Below are 16,777 nucleotides of genomic sequence, written 5' to 3'. Positions count from 1 at the left end.
TTTGGACATAACAGTATTTAAACAGAGTACTCCATGCATAATGTATCATTGGACCATTTGGATTTTTTAAGAAAAAATGTTACTTTGCAATAGGTTGTCTGAAAGAGCAGAGACAGTGGAAGGAAGGGAATCTGTCATTTCCCCCCCCCCCTTAGTTGCCTCTGTAAGTATTTGTTGTCCCGACTAACCAGGTTTCAAACTCCCGTTCAGGAGTTCTATTCCTACATTTGTATCTTCTGTTTCTTAAAAATCTATTTCCTGTTTTACATGGAGTCTACTGTTTAGGAACTGGTTTCAAGAAAGAAGACTTTTATCTGTGTAAAATTGCATAGACAAATAATTACCGTACTTTATACAGTTTCAGATGCTATCCTAAGTATTCAATAAAACCCGAAGTGCACAATTTATATTAATGATTTTTACTTCCCAATGTTCATATAAATGTTTGAAACTCCTGACTGCTACTTGAAAACATCCTGAAGGGGCTATACTGTAGTACCAGGAAATACCCTCAAATAGGCTTAGAATCCGGGAAATTGAAGCCTAAAATAATCTGGAGGGGTTTAGTGTGATCATTGATGATCTATGCAAGAATTCAAACTAAAGGACAGAATGGGCCAATGTGTGCATTTATTAATCTAAGTTTTTAATCAAGCTTGCATGAACACAGAATGATTTGTATAGATTAGATTAGATTAAATTAGATTAGAATAGAATAGAATAGAATAGAATTGAATTGAATTGAATTTATTGGCCAAGTGTGATTTGACGCAAAAGGAATTTGTCTTGGTGCATATGCTCTCATTGTACATCATGCTCTCATCAAGAATCATAAGAGCAACACTCATCTTTCTTCAACAGCCCAAAAGGATACATTGCTGTCCTCCACAAGGTACAATTAAAAAAAATCTGGGTGACAGTCAAAACAGTGCAAATGAAGCGCTGCCTGTTTTTGATACCATATGCAACTGTTAAGCTTTGATCACATTGTCTTGGCTAAAATCTTGACTTTTTTGATTATATGCAGACACCCATTTGAGGAACTTCTGTGACAGAGATGTTGCGGATGGCTGGGCAGGCAACTGAACTAAATACCAAGGGAACCAGCAGTCACAGTTCAGGCCTTGCCCCTTCTCCACCCCACCCACCACCTGAAGCAACAGGCAGACTTTAGGACTATTGGAAGGCAGATTTTAGGACGTTGATAGGAGCAACTCAGAAAAGTGAATAGCATGAATGAGAAGAGATTACGTTTATGAATGAATACTTTCTTGATTATGGCCCAAAGACTGCAGAATTCCCAATTTACCAGGACACCATTTGATGCCCACTGGGTGAAGTTGTTGCACCCGATTACTGTATAATGATGGTTGTTCAAACTGAAGTGGGAGAAATGTACACCTCGCACAAAGAGAACTAATATGTCATAAATTCTGGGAATGCATCTTAACAGGGGCAAATTCAAATTGATTCGAGATCAGGAGAGGCTCATAACGAGGCAACAGCTCGATACGCCAAAACATCCGATACACCCCAACGACGAGTTCGAGCCATTTTTTTTTAATAACTCAGCCCCTGGAAAAAAAAAAAACACACCATCACGTGACAAATCCGAAGAAGGGGAAATTCCGAACACAGAGACCAGATGATAGGATCACGTGTTAGATCCAGGGGCGGGGCCAGCCAACTTAGAAGACAAGAAGCGGGTACCACGTGAAAGCACGAGGAGTGTTTGATTGGGCATTCTTGACGCGACGCTCTCCGAGCGGCGTCTCCTGTCATAGGGGCAACCGGAGGGGCGGGGCCCGAGCGAGCGACCCGGGTTCTACGCAGGCGCAGAGCGGTGCAGGGCCGCTGCGGCCGCTCCCTGGCTGGCAGTGCTCGCTAAGATGGCGGATTTCCTGCCGTCGCGGTCCTCGCTGTCGGGCTGCTTCCCCGGCTGCATGCTCAACAGCAGCGAGGCCGAACAGCAGCGGCGGTCTAAAGAGATCGATAAGTGCCTGTACCGCGAGAAGACCTACGTCAAGCGGCTCGTCAAGATCCTTTTGCTGGGCGCGGGCGAAAGCGGCAAGAGTACGTTCCTCAAGCAGATGCGCATCATTCACGGGCAGGACTGGGACCGGTCAGCCCGGGAGGAATTCCGCGCCACCATCTACAGCAACGTCATCAAGGGTACGGTTGTGGGAGGGGGGCTGCAAAAGGGAGGGAGGGAGGGAGGCAGGCGGGCGGGCGGGCGGGCAGGCAGGTTGGCTGAGGCGATTCCCTCGGAGGTGCAACTGGCAGCGGGGCGGTCGCGGTGGAGCGACCAAGCCCCCAAAAGACAGGCGGCTTCGGGAGAGAAAAGACCCCGAAGCCGCCTGTCTTTTCGTGGGGGGGAAGAAGCCATTGCAACGCCCGAAGCCCCCTGGTGAAGGAAAGCTGCGCGGGCATGGCCGCAAAAAAAGAAAAAAGAAAAAGTCACGCCTTATTTCCCCCCCCCCCCGCCTTCCTGAAAGCATGGCTGAGGCGGCCACCTTCCGCCCGACGCACTTTTAGTCGATTCTCTTTGGCGGCAGCACTTTTGAGGACCTTCGTGAGGGGGAAAAAACGGCGGCGGATGCTGGGAGGGAGGGGGCGGGAAATGGGCTCCGGCCCGGGTAGCATCCGAGGGCGAGGGACAACAGCGAGGGCAGGTGCCCCCCGTCCTCGCCTCGCTTTTCGGATCGGAGCGAGGAAGAGGCAGTTTGGCGAAATCGGCGTCCTGACTGGCGGATGTGGCCTGGACGGGGGGGGGGGGGTTGCCCGAGTTAGAGCTGCGGGAGCCGTTCAATCAGGCCTCGGGGTGAATGTCAGAATCGTTCTTTGTGCCCTGCGAGGCGTCGTCCTCCTCGGTGCCTTAACGGGATGGCGTTTGGAGTAGTAGGATAGCCTTTGTGTCAGGCGGCCACTTGTTTCTATGTAAAAGTTGCAACGGTGGCTTGCATTTTGCGGTGAGGCTGATGGAGGGGAGCCCAGAGACGGAGAGGGGTATATGTGGAAGAAATGAGGGATAGGTTTGGAGGCATGGCTACTGGAATCGCAAAACTAGCGTGGGGTGTACATTATGTGCCTCTGAGAGGTGGTTGGGGGAATGTTGAGATGACCGAGAAGGGTAAGGCAGCTTTAATTTGGACATGGGGGAAATGTGTTAGGAAGGTCAGTTTCCAAAAAATATGAAGGAAAATTTAGGGTAGCATTATAATAGATGTTCAGTTTCATCTATACCCCGTATTTCATTTTAAAGAAATATTGTGCCTAGTGTGCATTTTGTTTTTACAAATATTTCTTGGTGGTCAAATGAAAAGCATTGTTGAATGCAAAGATTTATTGTGTTTTCAGTTAAATCAGCTGAATTCTTGTTGCAAGTTATAATCGAGAGATAAAAGAGATAACACTTTCTATTTTTACACTATGCTGTGGAATGTGAAATGAGATTTTGGAGGGATAGGTAGAGAATGGTGGGCTTGGCACTAGTGGATGCTTTAACTCTACCGGTAATCATGCAGAAGCAATTCATAGAAATACATTTGGAACTTTTCCAACAGCAAACATTCAAGAAATATAAACAACTTTGAATATTAGCTAATTTGTTGTCTTCTACGACCATGTTTTAGAAAACTGGAAATATATGATAACATATTGTACTACAATTTAAGATTGTAGCTTAAATAGACATTAATTGTCACTGAAAACTGTAATAGACATCATTTTCATATTTAGTTATTAGGAAATTAAGATAAAACCAATTTCAAATATATGAATTGTATTTGTTTACATTCTGTGGCTGGTTCAAGATCTAAGCTAGTTTAAATATAGAGTTTGATTTGAAAAATGGCTTATATATTGAATGAATAAACAGAATCATTTTTCAGTGACTGCAGCGGAAATGCAACTGAAGTACTTAGTTTTGTTACATACATACTGGTGTATTAAGGCCACTGTTACAGTTTCCTACAAAAGATTGCTAATAGAAGAGTACACTATAACACAAAGTATCTGTTTTAATTTACACTCATTCCATCACTAAAATATTTTCTCATGTTTGTCAGCAGTATATATTTCTTGGTAAATAACTTTACGTGTACTTTTTAAAAAATACATAAAGCCTCAACTGCTAATTGATATTCTAAATTATTGGATACACTATAAACAAACATTCTCAAATTTTTTTTCTTTGATAATGGGACAATTTGTATATCTAATAAACACAGTAAAATGTATAACAAAAACAGATTACATTTTGCTACAAAAATCAAGACATTTCTTTTAATTTTATTTATTCTTTAGATTAATATCCCACTTTTCCAGGAGCTCAAGGCGACATACATATCGGTAGTACCCTTTTCCAATTTCCCCCCTACAACAAATGTGCAATATAGTTTGATCTACAAGATTGACTCACCCCAGATTACCCAGTGACTGAAAACAGAGTTGAACGTGGGTCTCCAACCTTGTCCAACACTGGGTCTTGTGGATAAAAAACTATTGATAATACATTCAAACAGAAAATAATTTGTTCTTGGCTGTTGTAATCTTGGACATGTTTTACGCTTTATGACAGTATCATGTGATAGATAATGATTATATCAACCTTTATGAAATACTATAGTGAACTATACAAAGTGCACTGTGTTTATAATCATGATATATTGATAACGTTAATAAATATTAATTTATATGCATAAAATGTATTATCTTAACCTTTAGCAAAAGAGAAGTACTAATATAAGACTGTCTAACAAGTCTATGACAATGCTGAAACAAACTTTTTTATGCAGTACACCAATATTCCATTCAGTCTTGAACCAATTAATATACATTTTGCTTTTTAAACTTTTATTTTTAAATATTAGGTGTTTAAACATCAAAAAGGTTGTTTAAAATGTAGTCACATTTATTTGTATTTTAAATTAAATCCAATGCATTTAATTGAATTTTTGTTGCATCTTAGAATCATTTAAATTTTGACATATATGAGAATGATTAATCTATATTTTATCATTTTCTCCTGTTTGCTGCAGCTGTTTCTGCGTGTTTATGAGATGTAAAACTGCTGAGTTGAATATAGTAGAACTCCCAGAAGCATGTAATTAATTTTCGCTACTTTAAATGTCTGGAATTGCATATATGAAAATAAATATGAGCAATACTAAACCTTTTACTGGAAAATTAAAATTTGTAAAATATGATTCGAAATTTGCTTGAATCAGAATGCTAAGTAGATAGATTTCAACTCAGTTTTAGAGCAGCCATCACTTATAATTTAAAGAAAGTATTCATAATCATACTTTGAGGAACTCTTATTATTTTTAAAAAGGTTTAGAAGTATTTATTATATGTACAAGGTCAGGTGAAATCAAAGGAAATCAGAGACCTCAGTGTGTATAACCTGGTTCAGGTTACTATAGTGGATTTGGGATTGTTACCTATTTGTAGTCGGCATATATGTTTTTCCATTTAGTTTCTTACATTTTGGGTGAGAATATGAAGTTGTCTGTATACATGGGTCATGTTTTGTGTTTTGAGAGTAACAAGTTATTAAGTTTAATGTAAATGCATTTTGAAACTAACACATAGTTTCAATTTTGTTGAAGGTGTTAGAGTCCTTGTGGATGCTCGTGAGAAACTTCATATTCCATGGGGAAATCCTGCTAATCAAACAAATGGCGACAAGATGATGGCCTTTGATACCCGTTCAGAAGTGGTGCAAGGGATGGTGCAAACCTATACTTTCTTACAGTACCTACCAACAGTAAGAGCTTTGTGGGCAGACAGTGGTATCCAGCATGCTTATGACAGACGCAGAGAATTTCAGTTGGTAAGAGACATAACTTCATGTTTTTGTAGTTACTGTGATAATACAATTTAAAATCTTTTATAAATGAAATGGGGGGTATTTTGGGTGGACTTTTTGTTACATGAATTTTAATACTGTAGCTAATGATGGACATAAGGATAAGAATAATAACAGTAAAATTAATTTCCATAAAGCCAAAATGCAGAACTATAACAGGGTTTAGAATTTAAATGTTGACCTATAACCAATATTCAGCAGGCATATTTTTGTTCATGCAGTGAGACTTCCTATTTCCTCTCCATTCAGTTCTTGGTGCTTTCTGAGGTTGGCTGCTTTTTTCTTTTCTTTTTTTTTGCAGACATTTCATAACCTAGCTAGGTAACATTATCAGTGCAAAGGAGACTGGGCTTTTCTGACTGTTTATATATAGTGTCTTGATTGGGGTTTGGTTATCTCCTTGATAGTTCCTTTATTAGGGAATTGTTTCTTCCTGGTTGCTCATCTGGTGCTGTTTCTTGATTTATTGGGCGTTGACTGCTGGGGGAGGGGGGGATGTGTACTAGGCTGTTTGTTTCCTTCCTAAGTTTTTGATTGTATTTTTTAAATGGTATGGTAACAGTTTCGCAATTGACTTAGTTACAGTTTCAACTGGCAAACTGTTAACATTTTAAATCAATCCAAATCCAATAATGCTAGTGAATTTCTGGAAACGTGACACTCAGAGAAATCAGTAATCAATAGACACATGGAGATAAAGCCCATTATATATACCCCTCTCCCTCATACTGATGATGTTATCTATCTGGGTAAAGTAACATCTGCAAGAAAATAACTAAGCTCACAGACTACCAAGAACTAAAAAGTTCAGACCTCAACTACACATATTCTGTACTACAGATCTGAGCACTTTATGGCCTGTGGGCCACATCTGGCCCTTTAACTCCCCTTTTAACTGTCCAGCCCCCAGCTTCTCATATGGCCCCTTGGGAAAAGTAATTATTCACACCTGTTCTACTGATTCCTCTCCATCATATGTATAGCATTGGGTATAAAATAGCCTGGTTCTGAATAAGCATGTATTTAGTATCTTTATTTATTGTCAGAACTATAGCAATTCCTCAAGAAAAATATTACCTAATCATTTAAAATAGATGTATAGTATATGTTTCATTAAAATAGATGTATAAATGATATTAACAAGCAGAGATAATCTGGAGATGCGTGGGAATATTTTCCCCCAGTAAGACAAGATAGAATGGTTTGAGCATTATGTAATTTGTTCCCAAATTATGAATACTGTTACAGTTGTTTGTAGTGCATTATACATGAAGATTACTGTAATCGCATAGAGTATTCTTCATAATGTTCTATAGTTGGGAGATTTATTGTACGAGAGAGTGAAAGAGTTATTAACCCTAACAACATACATAATATATATGATTTTATTCCATCATGATAGTAAGCTTTCTAGGTATGGATTATCATGCAAGTTGCAAGTGTTGTCTTTAATACATGTTTTAAAAAGAGATATGGCAGGAAGACTAAAGTCCTTTAATAGGAACATTCCCCTTAAAAACATTCTATTTTAGATTTATTTTATGATAATAACAAATCCATATGCTGCATTGTGACACTCAGAATCCAGAACAGAATTAGTGGGAATTGAGGAGTAAACTATAATATTTCAGAGACTCACATATTGCAGAAATAGGAAGAATAAAAAATTAGGGAAATAAGTATAAGATTTGGAGGGGGGGGAATCCAAATAATATAATGGGAATGTCCATGTTCTTTTTTTTTTTTTTTTCAAAACGTTTTACAAAAAAAAAAATTCCCCCCCCTTTTCCCCCAACCCCCCTCCCTTCACTAAACCCTCCCCCCTCCCCCCTGACTTCCCGGATGAAGCACAAGGTATAGTTAAAAATAAAACAAACATATGCTAAGAAAATTTTCCCCCAAAACTATTATACCAATTTTCCCTTTCTAGCTCTGGCTTCCTCCTAACACATCCAAAATCCTTCAAGAAGAAAAATATATATATATAAAAAATAAGAAAATTAAGAATTAAGAATAACAAAATATATAAATCAATAAAACAAATTAATCCTAAAGTATTTAAAATCAACTAAAACATAAAAATGCAATCCAATTCATAAAATATCTCCCTTATAGCTTCTATAACCATATAATTTCCCCCCCCAGGTCTTCCTTACATAAACTCTTTCAAAAATATTCTATTCAAGATACAATACAACACAATATAAAATTTCAATACCAAGCGTTACAGTAGCTATTCAAGTTGTTGTTGTTATTATTATTATTATTTATTTATTTATTTATTTATTTATTTATTTATTTATTTATTTATTTATTTGATTTTTATACCGCCCTTCTCCCGAAGGACTCAGGGCGGTGTACAGGCAAGATAAAACATACAATGTACAAATTAAAATACAATTTAAAAAACTTATTTTAAAATTAGCCTGAAAAAATTAAAATATGCCATGAACTAAAAACCCCATTTAAAATTAATAAAATTTACAAAATTTAAAAATTAAAATTCAATTCAAGCCAGCCCCGCGCGAATAAAAAGGTGTGTCTTCAGTTCGCGACGGAATGTCCGAAGGTCAGGTATTTGGCGTAAGCTCGGGGGAAGCTCGTTCCAGAGTGTGGGAGCCCCCACAGAGAAGGCCCTTCCCCTGGGGGCCGCCAGCCGGCATTGTTTGGCGGACGGCACCCTGAGAAGTCCCTCTCTGTGAGAGCGTACGGGTCGGTGGGAGGCATGTGGTAACAGCAGGCGGTCCCGTAAGTACCCAGGCCCTAAGCCATGGAGCGCTTTAAAGGTCGTAACCAACACCTTAAAGTGCACTCGAAAGGCCACAGGTAGCCAGTGCAGTCTGCGCAGGAGCGGTGTTACGTGGGAGCTACGCGTAGCTCCCTCTATCACCCGCGCAGCTGCATTCTGGACTAACTGAAGCCTCCGAGTGCACTTCAAGGGGAGCCCCATGTAGAGAGCATTACAATAATCCAAGCGAGAGGTAACGAGCGCATGAGTGACCGTGCACAAGGCATCCCGATCAAGGAAGAGGCACAACTGCCGAACCAGGCGAACCTGGTGGAAGGCCCTCCTGGAGACGGCCGTCAAATGATCTTCAAGTGACAGCCGATCATCCAGGAGGACACCTAAGTTGCGCACCCTATCCTTTGGGGCCAATAACTCGCCTCCAACAGCCAGCCGCAGATGCAAGTTTAATCCATCCTTGTCAAAATCCAGTATAAATCCAAATACCTAGTCTTTTATACTAGATATAAAACATAATCAACCCATTTCTTCCAGGTCCTGGTCATTGTCTTTCGGGGACAATAATATTTTTGTCTATTAATAATTCAAAGAATAATACTTTTGTCTCTTGCCATTTTTTTTGATGCATTAATCTCTGTCTTTCCTTCATTTCTCCTTTTGAAAAGTCAGTCACAATATTACCTAGTAAATCCTTACGTTCAAAAATCCACAAAATACTACCATATATTCCATCAGTCCAAAGAGGGAATTCTTGATAAACATTAAGCCTATAAGTTTTTCCAGTTCGGGAGACAGCCTCCTGTAGCACTAATTCTGACATTTCATCCAAACTATTTAAAGGAAGCTTCTTTACATCAGCTTGTTTATTCACGATCATATCTTCATCCATTGCATTTAAGTCCTGTTTCAGTTCATATTTTTGAGTAATTAAATACATTCTTTCTGTGTAATCCTGTATAAAGTCACGAATCCATTCTTCTGAAAGAACCTTCATAACAAAGTTCTTGCTGAAAATCCCCTTATGAAATACTTAAACAACGTAATATGATCCAACAAACCAGAATCCAACACAATAAGATGATGTCTCCATTCAGTTTCGATTTCACAGCAAGCTATTTGCAGTTAGTCTAAAACGCCATTTTAAGAGAAGGAAAAAAAAGAATAATTTTTCTCTCTTTAAAAAGAGGAGGAAGTCAGGAAATCAACAATACTTGCAAACCAATAATTATTCACTTATGCTTCTTCCGCCTGCTTATAAATCCACAAAAAGAAATCAATTGTTAGCAGAACTTGGACACCTTCCTCTTTTCCTGCTGTTGCAAGAGACAGGGATTCGAAGGGACTCACCTTCCAGGACTTTGCATAACAAAAACAAAGCCCCTAAGGGAATCTACCTCTCTCCCCCCCTGCTCGTTCCCCTGCTCTCTCAACCAGAGAGGGAAAATTAAGTCGGGAACAGCTGTTCGAAAGCTATTTACACCGGCTTTTACAATATCCAGAGCGGAGTGCCATAAATTAGCACCCAGCGAGAAAGGTGGAGCCAAGCAGAAGCCGGAATGTCCATGTTCTTTGACCGTAGAATGTTGAGTGGCCTTGGAAAAATTAAAAATAGAAAATCAAGATCTATAAGAGGGAAGGCATAGAGAATATGCAATACATTGGAAAGAAAAAGTGTCATGCTGGCCTGAATACTGACCAGGAGCTAGCTACACAAGAACATTGTTTTACAAAAGAATTCCCAACAAATCAGAGAGCTGAAGGGGTGGAAATACATAGGCCAAAGGCTGATTTCACTCAGCTTACCTTTGGCTTTTTTCTGGGATATTTCCAATTGCCCATCTTATTTACTAAGTTGATGTGAGTTCAGTGGATAATTTTTTTGCAGTTGCTGGTTTTCTGTGTAATTGTTTTAAATTAAGATCTTTTTTTACAACAACAGGGTTGGCATGCACAGGTGATGTCTCTGTAAATATATTGGTACTATAGATGTCATATTATTTATCACATCACAATATGTCAAAAGTGGTGGTGTACACATTTCCCCCCACCACCGCTAACACAGTTCTCCTGCTTGCATCTTTGAAAAACTTCTGCAGTTGAAAAAACTCCACATTGCCATGGGATATGTTATAGGAGAGCAGAATTGATTGAAACAGAATGTATGAAAATGATTTTCTATTTGCACAGAGTATTATTGGATCCAAACCAATACAAACAGTATGCAAAATAAATCAACAGTAATACACCTTTAATGTATAAATGTAAAAACAGGAAATTAAACATTTCATAACTTTATGAACCTCTTCTGGGATAACTTGGGGAGAAGGAAGCCTCTGTATTTTTTGTTCTTTTAACCAATTTTATACTGGATTTGGAGTATGGGGAGAAAAATTAATGCAAAGCTATTTCAGTTATTGCCTGAATACTAGAAAGCAGCTTTCTCCAACCTTGGTACCTGCAGATCTATGGTTTTCATACCCAAAAATTCCTCAAGTGGTTTGATCTGATATTTTTTGGAGTTAAAGCTAATGTTAGTTAGGAAAGGTTGGTCTACAGTTTCATAGTTCATGAATGCTTTAACTGCAAAATCTCCTCTCTCCCATTTAAATAAGAACTTTAATGCTTCAGAACTCTTGCTGTGGCTTGATTAAACTATTTAGACAATTAAGTGGTTTTTATCAGGGCAACCTGGTCTACCCAAATATGGGACGAAGCATACTGCTTCCGCTTTCGCCTTTTCAGCCCCAATCCAGGAGCCTTTGCAGGCAGGCTTTCGTGACAAACTATTTTTGTGTTGAATTTATATTTATCAACAAGGAATTAAAGGGAGACTAGTATAGATTTATTTGAAGCTATTTATTTCTTGTCAGCAAACCATACCCTTCTGGGATTTGAACCTGGGCTACTTACATATTAGGTAGATGTATTAACCTGTAACCCACAGGCTCTCCTTGCTTTGTTGGCCATACCAGGGGAGAGATTTAAGTGTTTTTTATCAGGGCAATCTGGTCTATCCAAATATGGGACAAAGCATACTGCTTTCGCTTTCGCCTTTTCAGCCCCAATCCAGGAGCCTTCACAGGCACAGCGACAGGGATAGTTTTGGTGCTATCTCTTGCTAATGCAATCTTAAGAATTGTTTGAAAGCCAAATTTCTTAAGTGCAAATTTTTTAAAAATGATTGCCAAAATAATGGAATTGTTCATCCCAATCTAAATTGTTTGAGGAAATTTAATGTTTTTATTATGAAATAGTATCAGTGTACACAATTGTGAATAACATTGGGAATAATTTTTCATTAACCATCTAATTAGTTGTTGACCTTTGATTTGTCATGTACTTATTTTTAGTAAAGCACTTCTTATATGTAATGAAACAATACATGCAGTTTCCATAGTCCACAGAACCATAAAGGTTAAGTCATTACAAAAGAGGTTCAGTTTTAGAACATGTAATCTTTTAACCCAAAGGAAAAAGTTTACAAATGCAATATGGAACGCATATTCTGTAATAGCAGTAAAATATTAATGCATTTAATATTAATGTTATTGCATCTGAGTTTCAGTTGTTATAATAATTGGGAATGAAAGGGCAATAAATGACTGATGCAGAAGCAGTGGGAAGAAATCTCAAAATACACTGTAGGTATATCATAATACTTTTCAAAGCAATACCTATGTAGATTGCTGTGACTTTCCACAATTTCAAGATAATGTTTGCCTTTTAGATTACTTTTTATAATGGTACATTCAAGCCTATTTGACTATTTTTCAGTATGGGCATTTTCATAGGAGATTCCTATATATGGTTTTAGAGAGTTGCTTTCTACATTTCAGCTTGGATACTGCTTGCTTTGAAGGCAAAGATACTAGTTACTCATAGTGTATTTTGAATACAGCTTTTCTCAGCATGTTATAGGAAGCAGAGGAAAGAGATTCATCCCCGCATATCCTCCACCGTCTCTTCCTGCATAGAAATTTAGTACTCTGAGCACAGAAAAGCACATGTGACTTTCAGCCAAGTTTGGAAGTATGAATTGCTTCTTTGCACTAACTTCTTGCATCATAGTCTTGCCCTTCCCTTTTACTTCCTGTCTCTGACAAACATTAGTAATAAGAACCGAATGACACAGTACCAGAAAGTGTTCTTCTTCTACACATTCAGTTGTTCATATTTCAGTATTTCAGAAAGTGAACAGGACATAAATTGCCTTTAACCTGCAGCATATTTTAAATCTCCAGGTTGCTTATCAATTACATTCTAAGCAGTTGCTTTTTTTAAAAAAAAATCTAGTTGTTTTAGTATGCATGTACACACACAAGCAGACAGACAGACATGCACATACATAAACATACAATAAATAAATTAGGCTTATATGTGGTAGTAATTAAAAATGACTCTGAATAGTGTATATTCCATGTACATTCTTTTCAGTAAGAAAAGTTAAAACAATATATATTCATTTAGATGCTTTTGGCATGGATATATCTGAAATAAGAACTTTTTTAAAAAGTGTCTATACAGTAAGGTAAAGATAAAGGTTCTCCCACACATGCCTGCTAGTTGTTTCTGACTCTAGGGGCGGTGCTCATCTCTGTTTTTAAGCCGAAGAGCCAGCGCTATCCAAAGACGCCTCTGTGGTCATGTGGCCAGCATGACTCAATGTCGAAGGCACACGGAGCATTGTTACCTTCCCACCAAAGGTGGTCCCTATTTTTCTACTTGCTGGGACAAGTAACAGGAACTCACCCCATTACGCGGTGCTTGGGTTTCTAACTAAGAGTCTGCTTATAAAATAAATGAGCAAAGGCCCTTTAGGTTTGTAAGCTGTTGAGCTGCAGGCCTATGAAGTTATACAATAATAAGATTGGCATTCTAAAAGCAGTAAATGTTTAAATTCTTGCTTCCAATCTTTCTGTTATGCACAAAAGGGTCCTTTTGATGGTTTCCTGCTTGTTAGTACCACCAAGCACTCCAGTCATTTGAATCTGATACTGTATAAATGAACTCATCTGATGTACAGTTTTCCTAATTAATGGAAACCACAATGAACTTGAGATTCAGAAATATAAATACTTTTAGTAGGTTATGTGCATTAATGAAATAGCATGGGAAGAAAAATGGAGCAGGATTGTTTGCTTCATGTTTGTTCTGCTTCAATATGTTTGGGAGATACCTCTTTTGGATTTTATATTAAATAGGACTATTGAGCTGTGCTTGATTAATTAAAAGGTGATTTAGAACATTGCAAAGATCTTATACATACACTGAAATGTAGTGGTCCCCAGCCTTTCCGGCTTTGCGGACTGGTGGGGGGAAATGGTTCTGTGAGAGTGGCAGGCACGCATACAGCTTGAAATTTCATTTGTGCACAAATGGAGCTTCACACACATGCATGAGTGCCCGCCACTCATAAAAATGGAGCTATAGGCATGTGAGATATTGCCTACCACTTGCGAAATGAAACTGCACACATGCCCTCACCTGCAGCTTGTGTGGCCCAGGGGGTTGGGGACTCCTGCAGTAATGCACTATATCTTCTGTTAACAATAGCAATAGCTACCCACTACATTGTCGGGTGAAAATTCGGTTTAGTTTTTACTTATAGTTATCCTTCATCTTCTTTGGTAGTAATAATGTGAAGACACATACTTTCTTATCCTTTGAGATCTCAGAAATTTTGATCCGGTTCACTTTATTTTTTCTGGTTATTTTAAGCTGTAATAAGATCTTAGAAGGCTTTATTTTTTTAATATTGTATGCATGTACATCAAATATTGAAAGCTTGTCACATAACTAATCAGATAACGCTAGTTGTCTTTCTATTATTCGTTACCAAATATGTTATGAGAAATAGATACAGAAATATGGAATTTTACTTTATTTCATTATGAGGTAACTTTTACAAGCAAAGGCTATTTGTCCTTCAGTCTTGCTATACTTAATTATAGACTTAGTACCATAACAGCTATCTCAAACAGAACACATTTTCAAAGGAAACCATAGTGACTATCAAGGTCAAGACAGTAGTAAATATCTATCTTGGTTTAGAACCCGAATGTATTGAGCTCTATATTGCAGGTAGATTTGGCCAAAAGCAGAAAATTTAGGACCAGAGAGTTTTTAAAACACAGTGTATATTTATATTATCTATTTTTGAGAGGCATTTTGTTCTTAAACTTTGATAAACTTCCATTTTGTCATTATATGGGACATAGGAAAAGAAGAAAAAGATGCAATAGGATTATTTCAGAATAATTTTCAAAAGTAGCCAATTAATAATACATATTTTCATTTGACAATTTCTAATACTGTATGGCTCAGATAATCTTTTCCCAACATTAACCTTTTAGATGATACTAGTTTGAAACAGCTTGCCACTAGATTTGCCACAGGACTAAACCCCACTGATTCTTGCCTTCACAAATTAGCTAAGAGCAACCAGTTCAATTCTAGTTCCAATATTTTTTTTTGCAAGAGTTGGTTCTCTATCAGAGCTTAGTTTCTTTTCAGAATGTCACGCAAACACAGGAAATGTTAAAAGAGGAAATATACAATGTAAGCAAAAGTAGCATGACCATTTACTAATGATTTAGTTACATTCCTACTGAAGTAGAATAATATATCTTGCACTCAGCCTTGAATTGTATTCAATATCCTGTTTAAAGACTAAATAAAATGCTATAAATTTTAAGAATTACATTATCCAACGCAAAAAGCCAGATCAAGTAATTGATAAGTTGGTAAACAGATATATGTATGTACCGTATTTTTTGGAGTATAAGACGTACTTTTTTCCATCCTAAAAGAGGCTGAAAATTTGGGTGTGTCTTATACTCTGAATGTAGCTTTTTCGAAAAAAAATTTCAGCCCTAATGAGGCGCTAGCAAGTGGTTTGCCTGCTTTTCTCATTACTTCTCTCTCTCAATGCTTCTCTCATTGCTTGTGTACTTTAAAAGCTGTTTTTTATCCCCAAGCAGGGGATAAAAAACAGGAAACTAATGTGCTGAAGCTGACCAGATTAAGGACGCTAACCAGATGAATACCTGATAGACAGATTTTTTTTCCTATTTTCCTCCCCAAAAACTAAACTGCATCTTATACTCTGAAAAATATGGGGTGTGTGTGGGTGTATATGTATGTGTATATGTATATGCGTACACATACACACATAACACCCCCCCAAATAAAATTAAATTAAAAACAATTTTACTAGAAGTAATTCTGTTTAGTAAAAGCAAGAAAACTGTATTTGGGGATATTTGGTATTTTATGTCCTAGTTTGTACATGTATTAGATGCATTAGATGTAGTAACCAGGCCCTAAAGGCAGTTTTGCCAACAGGTTAGGGTGATGTGAAGCCCATCAAGTGGATGCTTCGATTGTTGTCATCAGAAGGGGTGGGTTGTATTGGATTTTGTATTGGATTTTTTTTCTATAAGCCATCCAGGGTTTTCTTAATAAAATAAATAAATTATATGCATGCACACGCACACACAAAACTCCTTTATACTGTGGCAATAGATTAAATTGTAAAAACCATATATATGGAGATTGGTATATAATCTCTCTCCTATATCTGCATGCAAAGCTTAATAGTGGTACAAGTTCTTACACATGGCAGATAGTTAACAGTACTCTGTACTACTTTACAGCTGTTCATCTGACAAAACAGTTGATTTAAATGGCCTCTACAAGGAAATATAAGGAATCCAGTCTAGTTTATTCTATTTATTTACAGTTTATAAAAGCATGACTAATAGTTCACTCTCTGCTGCTGTTGTTTCTACCAAAGCAGTGTTAGTATGTGAAGAAATTTTCACAAAAAATTAGCCCAGAAGTGATAAATTGAAAGAGTTATAGCAGTCCTTAAGTTAACAACAGTAATTGGGATTCGGAACTACATCTCTAAGTGACATGGTTGTAAAGCATGATATCATGTGACTGCATTGATTTACAACAGTAGTTCTGGTAGTTTCAGTAGTGATCAAGTGAATCCTGCATAGTTGTTAAATGCAATGTCATATGATCTCCGTTTTGAGATCTTCCTGCTCACTTCCCCATTGACTTTGCTTGTCAGAAACCAGTAGGGAAAGTCACAAATGCCCGAATCATGATCATATGACTGGGGATGCTGCAGTGGCCAGTTTAGAAAACTA

At 37.7% G+C, this 16,777-nt stretch overlaps 1 protein-coding gene across 2 annotated transcripts in view; it reads left to right on the top strand.

Moving 5' to 3' along the window:
• Positions 1-1,826: 1,826 nt before the first annotated feature.
• GNA13 (G protein subunit alpha 13) overlaps positions 1,827-16,777 on the top strand; it is a 35,727-nt gene continuing 20,776 nt past the window's right edge. Inside the window, exons 1-3 of one of the 2 annotated variants that reach the window (XM_058166523.1) lie at positions 2,039-2,172; positions 5,040-5,104; positions 5,613-5,836. In XM_058166523.1, the coding sequence (XP_058022506.1) occupies positions 5,056-5,104; positions 5,613-5,836 (273 nt within the window). In that variant the 5' untranslated portion in view covers positions 2,039-2,172; positions 5,040-5,055. Of the gene's footprint in view, positions 2,173-5,039; positions 5,105-5,612; positions 5,837-16,777 lie in introns of both variants that reach the window. The other variant, XM_058166522.1, reaches the window with a different exon arrangement.

Source organism: Ahaetulla prasina, chromosome 2 (assembly GCF_028640845.1).
Source record: "Ahaetulla prasina isolate Xishuangbanna chromosome 2, ASM2864084v1, whole genome shotgun sequence".
NCBI lineage: Eukaryota > Metazoa > Chordata > Lepidosauria > Squamata > Colubridae > Ahaetulla > Ahaetulla prasina.
Note: the sequence above shows the minus strand (reverse complement) of the source record. Positions and strands in the feature narration are given on the sequence as shown.